This window comes from Benincasa hispida, chromosome 3 (genome assembly GCF_009727055.1).
Source record: "Benincasa hispida cultivar B227 chromosome 3, ASM972705v1, whole genome shotgun sequence".
Classification (NCBI taxonomy): Eukaryota; Viridiplantae; Streptophyta; class Magnoliopsida; order Cucurbitales; family Cucurbitaceae; genus Benincasa; species Benincasa hispida.
The window spans coordinates 36,756,640-36,766,510 of record NC_052351.1 but is presented as its reverse complement, the minus strand read 5'-3'; the positions used below and the strand labels follow the sequence as shown (position 1 = coordinate 36,766,510).

The 9,871-nt window shown below is 34.1% G+C and overlaps 1 protein-coding gene across 1 annotated transcript; it reads right to left on the bottom strand.

Moving 5' to 3' along the window:
• Window positions 1-2,425: 2,425 nt before the first annotated feature.
• Window positions 2,426-8,395, bottom strand: LOC120073124 (probable methyltransferase PMT26). Its single transcript, XM_039025750.1, has 9 exons — window positions 8,243-8,395; window positions 6,266-7,405; window positions 6,003-6,152; window positions 5,020-5,290; window positions 4,708-4,818; window positions 4,413-4,587; window positions 3,841-4,113; window positions 3,055-3,249; window positions 2,426-2,953 (listed from the first exon to the last, which is right to left on the bottom strand). Exons 2-9 carry the CDS (start codon window positions 7,367-7,369, stop codon window positions 2,725-2,727), a joined length of 2,508 nt encoding a protein of 835 aa, XP_038881678.1. The 5' UTR covers window positions 7,370-7,405; window positions 8,243-8,395; the 3' UTR covers window positions 2,426-2,724.
• Between the last annotated feature and the right edge of the window lie 1,476 nt (window positions 8,396-9,871).

Here is a 9,871-nt window from a genome sequence, read left to right as displayed (position 1 = left end):
AAGACAATCAGAAAATTCTCAACACAACCAAAATACCCAACTCTATCTTCTTACGTTCTAATACTAGCTAAAGGTTAAATGTACACTTAAGAGTTCTAAGTGTCATTTTGACAACCATGTGGCTAAAATGAACCTAAAGCACATGATACATTTTCTAACACTAGAAACCAGTAAAAAGGTGCTTAAATGTCTTTTTAATAATTCGAATAATTTTGATTTCGAAGGTGAACTTAAAATACATGAGACATTTCCTTGCACTGCAGACTAGCTCAAAATTCGACTAAGTATCCTAAAAATGATAAAAGACCAATTTGACAATCTAAGCCTCTTGGAACTCATTTAAAATACATTAATATCACCTAGGGAGAATTAGTAAAAACACATTTTTTATTTTATAGTTTCTTACTAACTTTTATAATTAAGGTAGTTGGCATGATTGAATTTTCACAACTTGCTTTAAAAATTAAAATTAGGGTAGTTGATAACTTTACATAGATTTCGGAAATCTTCTTCTTAGATTGGACTATTTTAATAAAATAAATAATCAATACTTTAGAAAAATCAGATGATACCAACACGGTTGGATTTGATTATAAGCTTATAGATTTGGTTTTTGATACATTATTAATTTGGATGGAAACAAACTAAGAAAACATAAAATTAGTTCCTGCGTTGTCTTAAATTTAATGGAAACGAAACTAATATTGTTGTTGTTGTTTTTAAGAATAGTTTTGTTAAAATTTAATGCGTAGAACAATCCAATCAACTAACACGTATCATGCTAGCACATGAACAATCTTTTAAAACACGCACACATGCCTAATCAAAGCTACTCAACTAAAAGGTCCCATTTTACTTGGAATTTTAGTTTTTATTTTTGAAACTTGTATTTTTTTTCTAAGAAATAATTTTGATTTCTAATATTGATTCATAAAATTTAAGTAATTGATGATTGTTATTATTGTACACATAGTGATTATTAGTGTAGTACTGAAGAGACAATTATAAGATGTAAATCTCCCCGAATCATACGGTAAAATTTATAAGTTTGAATGGTGTTATGTAATGTTGGAAAAATATAATGGTTTTTATTGTTATCTTGTGTTTTTAAAAAATAATCCCAAGTAGTTATCCAAGATCATGGTAATTATCTACATAGCAAGCGAGTAGGTAGTTGTCCAAAATGTAGTAGTTGCCTAAGTTAATGATGAGTATGTAATTACCCGAAAAGGCAGTTGCCTATATATACATGATAGACAATCTTCTTGGATGATTTCTTTCAATCTCTGCGTGGTCTTTTATTCTAAAAGAATAACACACTCTTAGTCAATCAATGTTTAATTCATTGAATTAAACAAGTCTGATTTAAAGGATTTCAAATATTCATGATGAAACCATCAAGTGTTTATTCCTTTACTATTTGTATCTTGGTTGATTTAATTATTCTGTTAGAATTCACGGGTGATAATCACTTCCGCATTTGAATCTAATTGGTGCCAACACTTTTATCACATTTTCTTTACAAAATGTCCATTTTTGTTAAGCTAACATTTGAATTGTTGTTAAAGGAAGCATACTTCAACTTGACATACAAGCGTATTAGTGATCACAAGATCTATCATTTCAATCCTCCTTACTCGATTGTATTAGAAAACATTTAAATTCATATTCAAATTTAGAAAAGAAAAACAAACTTTAAAAACTTCTCTTTTTTATTTCAAAATCTTGTTTTATTTAAAAGAAAAATATATTAAAAATTCAAATGTTTTTAATGTTTCTTTAATAAAAGCAAAAAACTTAATGAAAAAAAAGTAACTCGAGTAAACAATTAAAATTTTTGAAAATTAAAAATGACATCATTATTAACACTACTTTTTTTTTTTTTTGTTAACTACTTTTGAGGGAGTTTTCAAAATTCCAATCCTTGCTTGTGTAATTCATTCAAAAGATGAAAATCATGATAATGGATGACAAATCAAACACAAATTTTAAAATCTTAAAGTCAAATAGATAATGAATCGAAGCTCTAAATTTTCAATTTCGTCCCAATGCACCTAAAAACTAAAAACTCTGGTACAATTACAATTTTTACCTTAAACTTTGAACAAATATTGTACTCTTCACAAATTCTTATGAAATTCGTGTGCATTTAATACATATAAAATAAGTATATAACATAGTTTAATAGGAAACAAACGAATCTTTCATAATTTGTGAATTTGAGAGATTTGTTCAAAAGTCGATTTAGATAAAATTAGAATGTAAATTTAGATATAACCCATCAGTTTAATACCTTTAAAAATTGGTAAAACCTTCCAAAGTACTTTTAATCATTAAAAAGAGAAATAAAAGCAAAATTTTAGGGGGGGGAAATGCTACCGTCCTTAATTGATTTTAAGTTCTAAAACATGAATGAAAATAAATATATGCAAGAATGTATGTAATTTTTCATTAATAACTATCAGTATCATAGAGTACAAGGAAAACTGAACAGAGCCTTTAAAGAAGGAATAGGTTGCAAAGGTGGAGTGAGTAGAAGGAAAAATGAATTACACTCAAAGGCCTAGTAGATGAGATGATACACTACCTAATTAGGAAGTAACATGGCCATAATATCGAGACTTTGAATAACCAGAACCAAAAAAGAATTTGACCTAACCTTTCCCCTCCTTTGCCAACAAGTAGAGTGGGACGATGATTTGATAATAAAGACAGCCATGGCCTCTAAGCAATTGCATATTGGAGTGTTTCAGATTCATTTGGTCGCCACATCGACTTCTGAACGCACAGCAATGCTTCATTGTCTTTGAAGTAAGTAAATCGAACCTCCCATTTCATTGACTTGAACATGTTTTCGAGCTCGTTCACTGTTTCGGAATTGTCCCGAACAATGAGCTTCCCTTCTGGCCTGAGGATCCGGTCAGTCTCTGCAACTAAAGCGGCTATGTTGCACCTGTGTATTGTCAATCGAGTAAAGCATTAGCAAAAGGCATGGATTGGAGCCCAGGAAAGGAGTGATAAAATGATGGTGTTGAAGCAGTAAGCTGAACTCACCTTGTTTTGATCTTGGAGAAAAGATGATCTGCGTGAAGAAGGTCGTACGACCTCGGGTAGGTGTTGAATGATTCACACCAATCGTGATATATACCGAATAAACCTCGTTCGTAGATAATTGGGAGAGTATCAGCAGAGTTTATTGAGACAACATTCATAACCCACACTTTCAAATCTTTCAATGCAGCAGCAAATCTGTGAGAAAGTGAAGAACCATTCTTATATACTCAGAAAATGAAGGATCTTGTACATGAATGACAAGAATAACGCCATGCCCCAATACTTGAATAACAGAGTTACCAGTAGTGAATTCATCCTTTCTAATACTCTCTCTGTAGTAATTAATCTCTCTCAACTCCTAATAATTATAATTATTGAAATGCCTTGAATCCGTTATTTGGCACTCCGAATGACCACGTACGAGATCCCCTAGACCCTAAACCTAAGTTGAATATTTTATGCTATTTACATTATTTAAGATTTTAACCAAAAGTGCACTATATAAACTTTCTAGCTCTACGAACTCCTCTGAATCTGTAATCTAATATTTTCTCCTTAATAATAAACCGCTTTCTCCCTCTGCCTAAGAACGTTGAACCAGGTAAATCTCTATGTCGATTCTCTACTGTTTACGTTTTCTATTTATGTTTGATGGTTGATTTCTTAACGATATCTTACACACAACTCTACCTAAAGAAAGACTGAAAATATTTATTGCCAATGGACAGAAGTATGATGATAACTATCTTGAAGTATATTTCCTGTAAGGGGGAAGGAGAATCTTACCCTCCATAGACAGCTCTCATGTCCATGACATTTCGGACGGTTGACCAGTCAATTCCCATGCCAGTTAGATATGATTTTGTCACGACACGGTTCCAGTGTTTATGATCTGCAGTGAAATCCTCTGGAGCAGCTCTCCCATAAACTCCAACCTGAGAATCCAACAACCAGTATGGTGGTTTCTCCAACCTTGCTGGCCATTGCTCTGGCCATTTAGAACCACGTTCTGATTCATTTGTCGAGATTTTGTGCATGCATGCCTTGAGTGGCACATTCCTGCAGATGGTTTGAACAAATTCAGTAGTAGCAACAAAGCTATAAACTTCGTTTTTAGATGATAATAATAATAATAATAATAATAACCAGTACTGCATTTGGAGAAAGAAAATCTGTCATGGTCTCTTTCATTCAAAATGTGTCTAAGCTTTACTTAGAAATAAGGAAGAGAAGGAACAAGAAAGCAAAAGAGGAATGCTTCTGGACTGGAGATCCTTATTCCTAGTAATTGGATCTTGGATAGAATGAAAGTAAACGTTTTCTTAGCTGGGGAAATTAAAATCTTAATGGGTAAGTACCATGCTGCATTTGGATCATCTGAATCGGGACAGACAGGCGGCTCTTTTTCAGATCTCTGCTCATAGCAATCATTATTAGTAGGTTTCCTATATATGGCTGCACTAACGCCATTCACCGTATCTTTGTTAATTGATACAAGTTCCCAGCACATTGCTTTCGTCAATTCTTTCATGGCTGCAAAATAGACACCAGATGCAAAGCTGTTAGAACTCTAATTTTGAAGCTCTCTAGTTTTACATGTAAATTTACAGCTTGAATTTTGAAAGGATCATAAGGGGTTTAGTAATTGCCAACCATTCCATATTCCAACATCTTCAGCATTCTTCTGATAGACTGGTGTAGCAGACCACACAAAGAAGCCACCAGGCCTCAACAAACGATTCAGCTCCAACAGAAGTTTTCCACCTGCACAGTTTCTTCAGAAGTGAGCATTGAAACTTGAGCTACTGACAAAATGGTTGAATTCAATCACTGATATGATGAAATTAAAGTCTGTTCACTATATGATATATCAAAATGAATCATGGTTCCAAACAATAGAAATTTAACCAACATCTCAAGAATTGAGAGAATATATTAACTCAGACGTACTAATAATCACATTACCTTCTATGTGCCATGGTACTCTACAACGAGCACAATGGACAACATCAAAAACTCTTCCTGGGTAGGGAAGTCTTTTTGTGCCCATAACAGCAGATATAGCAGGAATTCCCCTCTCAAGTGCAAACTGGACTTGTGCTTCATGTTCATCCTTTGGGGCCAATGACATGGTTAGTACATCTCTTTCAAAAAGAAATCCTCCAAAACTTGCCACCCCACATCCAACATCCAGAATTACACGTGATCGTTTTCCCCAAGCGATATCATTGACAGACTGCATCAGTAAGAAAAATTGTGCATTTGCAGAATGTTGTTAGTTCAATAGGTCTACAAGACTATAGTCATCTTCGTCTATTGTATACATTTACGATGTCATACACGTGATCGTTGTTACAATTTCATGCGCATTTGCATGAAATTGTATACATTTACAAATTCACTCAAAAACATTTTCCAAAGAAGTAACCGGAAAATAAAAAAATCAGAACAATCATATACACCATTAGCTTCATTGGTCAATTATCAATATCATACAATAGGACTTCCTCCAATCCAAAGCATCAATAACAAAGGACTTCACACAATGAGAACTTTTGTCCTAAGAATAGGAAAAAAAAAAGCTTCCCGAATGCTATTAAGAACTTTTTTGTGTTTTGTAATGTTATAAATTGGTCCTCTGTGTAAAAACAAGGGTGAAGGTGCTATTTGTCATCAAGAGGATTTTTTTTTTTTTTTTTTTTGGGGGGGGGGGGGGGTGGCGGAGGTTCATTAATGCAATTGATAAACTTGATGTTGTTATAAAGCTACAACTGATGAAGGATGTAGATTAGATAAAAGACACGGAGTCATCATTGCAATGCAAGATCTGAAAAGTAAACAGCTACATTATAAAAAAAAACAACCACCAATGATAGAGATGCTAATCTGCAAACCAAATGAGCACGTCACATATTATACTAACAGGAGCTCGTGGAAAAGAATGTTACCTCTTGTATGAAGTCAATGTAGTGAAGAGCACCGTGCTTAAACTGGGTCCCACCACCAGGAAATGTTAAGTACTCACCAGAAACTTTTACCCAATTCTGATGTCCCTTAACTACAGCAAGTTTTGTGTGGGGAACATTATAGTACCATATCTGCAGAAACACACTCAATTAGATCATCAAACAATAAAGGGGGGAAAACAATTCAAAAACCGAACTTAACATAAATCGTATTTTCTGAAGTAAAAATGTTAGATCTCTTTAACCTTTTCCCTGCTAGTTGGCCATGCAATTGGGCGTCTATACCCCTCTGGAAGTGAAACAAGGCAGGTGGGCGGTTCTTCAGGACAATGCCTCTCTCGATGTTCATAATGTTTTGTACTTGGAAGACTCCTAATTGCTTGCAAATTGTCGAGGCAAGGAATGTAATCTGATCCAGCAGTAACGTTGCAAATTTTCCACTCATACCCAGATTGTTTCGTGGAAGATCTTTGAGTCTCTTTTTCATTCTTTGACTCTGCTGCCTGAGTTGACCATGCCCCATTTTGTGTTGATGTTTCATTCAAAAGCTCCGACTGAGCACCAGAAGGAAACTCCTCACCAGAAGTCGGGTTTTTGGATTGGTTATTTTCATTTGTGTCATCAGAGCTTTTTTCACTTAGCTTCACATTCTCCCCTTCCTGACCATTATTGTTTTCTCCATCTTTAGTATCGTTTGAGTCATCTGTTTTTTTCTCATCGTCATTTTTCTCTTCTGTATCATTTGATTGTTTCTCATTAGAATTCTCCTCAGAATCTCCTTGTCCACCAGATCCATTGTCACCAGTCTCTGGCTTAGATTCAGAACCTGGTTGTCCATTTTCCTCCTTCAAATAACCATCTTCTGTTTTTCCTCCCTCGTCTGGTTTAGTTTCTTCATTCCCTCCGTTCTTGTCCTCATTCTGTTCTTCGGGCTTCTCTTCAAGCTTCTCTTCAGGCTTCTCTTCTGGCTTCTCTTCAGGCTTCTCTTCCGGGTTCTCTTCAGGCTTCTCTTCAGGCTTCTCTTCAGGCTTCTCTTCAGGCTTCTCTTCCTGGCTTTCCTGCTGATTAGAACCTTCATTGTCATCCCCTTTCCTTGCATCATCAGGTAAATCTCCTGGATTATCTTCAAAAGGCTGAGTCTTTCCCTCATTGGTCTCAGTCACTTGATTTTTTGCCAGATTTTTGTTCTCCTGTGGCACATCAATATTTTGAACTGGAACTACAGATGATGATGTTAACATCCATATTCCAACCAAGCACAAAGCAACGAATACAACAATGGTCACTGTTGAGCAATAGCTCGATGAGGACCTTCGGTTGTCTACTCTCGAATACTTCCCTAATGCCATTTCTATCTACTACGTTATATCCTATAGAGTATGCACCTGAGAATGGAAAGGGAATAGACAGAATAGTCCATTAGAAGAAAAAAGTATCAATTAGTTGAATACACAAAGATCACCGACAAACTGAATTCATACTAGCAAAGGATGTCATGAAAAGTGAAACTTGGTCCCAAAAAGCCGTTCAAACATCAACGTCAAACAAACAAACAATTAAAGTCCCAGAAAAATAGAAATTCAACTCAAAGGAGAAATTTATCACAAACTTGACTAGAGAACTAAGAAAAATATTCAACAAAGAAAATTCAGCCATAATTCACGGCACAATTACTGTAATCAAACACTCACTGAACTGGTGACATGGACAAGGAAGATCAAGTAAATCCACTTCGAGACACATTAAAGCATATAAACCAATGATTTAGTAAGTCCATCCATACAAAATAAGGTCGATCCAGAACAGATAACAAAAACAGAGATTACTCGCATAAACAAAATCCAAAAATCACGTAAAATTATCACGAAAACACAACATCATTCATTCACGTACAATGAAATACAACAAGAACGTAAACAAACTTTATCAGATCTATATTCAAACAGCACAAAAACGAATAAATCAGAAACCAATGCGAACCAAAACAGCAACAAGGAACCATAGTTAACCAAAAACCAAAATAGATCTACACTAAAAACGCGTAAAAATGAAACGGGAAGTGAAAGCAGAAAACAGAAACTAAAGCATTGAAAGCGCAAAAAAAAAAAAAAAAAGGTAAAACATGCTGAATGTAAGAACCAAAGAAAGAAATAATGAGAAGATAATGAACAAGATCTAAGCGATCTAAACAGCCGACAGTAAACAATAGCGCCATAGCTTACCTTGAAAAGAACAGATCTAGAAAAGAAGGCAAAAGAGTTTGAAACTATTCCTCCATTTTTCTCAGGAAGAGGAGAAGAAATGTAATGGTCGAGCGAATGAAGAGGGAGAGGAGATTTAATAGAGAGATGAAAGAGAGAGCGAGAAGATCTGTAGCTGGTGGAATTTAATTAATTAAATTAGTTGATTAAATGTTCTGTAATTACATGATTAATTTTTTAATCATATTCTTTTTTATCGACAGTGTCCGAAAACACCGACCTTCAGAAATAATAAAACAAAATACGCGGTGTGGAGAGAGAGAGAAACACGCGCGCGCGCTCTTCGGTGTACGGTGGAAGTTTGAGTGAGAGAACGCGTGCGCGTGGACGTCAGACGCGGTAGATCGGGGGTGTGAATGACAGGTGGCCTTTCATAATTAAGCCAAACGTTATTTACTGATTTCTTTTGCTTTTCATTTTATTCGCAGTAGTGTCTCATTAATCTCAATATATTTATTTCAAAAAATGAAAAAAAAAATTATAAATATCATATAAATAGATGTCCAATGTTTAGTGTCTTAAAAATTGTGTCATTTTTTATATTATCTACTTTGTAATAATTCATGTTTGGTGTTATCCTACTTGTCACTCTGCTTATAAACAGTGGCATTTAGTGGATCTCAAAAGAATGTACATTGGTGAAAAAGTCACTTCAAAATTCCACTAATTTTCATATTATCCAATTTTATGATTTTAGTTATTTTATTTTATATTATATTATATTTTATTCATATTTGTGTTTCCGTCGTGTTCCTCAATTTCACAACATGTTACCAGTACGAGCGGTTACTTCCATCGTTGAAGATACGTCCTAAAGGTAGGTTGCTTTTTTTTTCCTCCTTTATTATAATTGATAAATTAAATGTTATTTTACATATTTAGTACATATTAAATTTCTAATATAAATATAATATTTTGTGGTAATGTTGTCATGACAAACCTTACAAAATTAGAATTCGCAACCCTTGACATTAATGGGAATAATTATTTGTCATGGGTGCTCGATGACGAAATTCACCCAGAAGCTATGAACTTGGGAGAAACAATTAAAGAAGAAAATATGATATCCAGTCAGGACAAAGCAAAAGTTGTGATTTTCCTTCGTCGTCATCTCCACAATAGATTAAAAATGGAATATTTTACAATAAAAGATACTCGTATCTTGTGGAAAATTTTAAAAGAAATGTATGATCATCGAAAGATGGTTATTCTTCCTAAAGCCCATTATGAGTTGATGCATTTGAGGCTACAAGATTTTAAATCAATAAATGATTCCACATTATTTAAATCAGTTCAAAATTGTTGTTATGCGGAGAAAAAATTACTGATGTTGATATGTTGGAGAAGCCATTTTCTACATTTCATGTCTCGAATATGCTCATTCAATAGCAATATCGAAAGAAATGTTTTAAACAATATTCTGAACTAATTTCATGTATTCTCGTGGTTGAACAAAATAACGAGTTATTAATGAAGAACCACAAATCTCGACCAATTGGAATAACACCATTCCCTAAAGTGAATCTTGTGAATGTTAATAATCGTGGTCGAGGTCATAATTGTGGTAGAGGAAGAAATAATTATTATTTT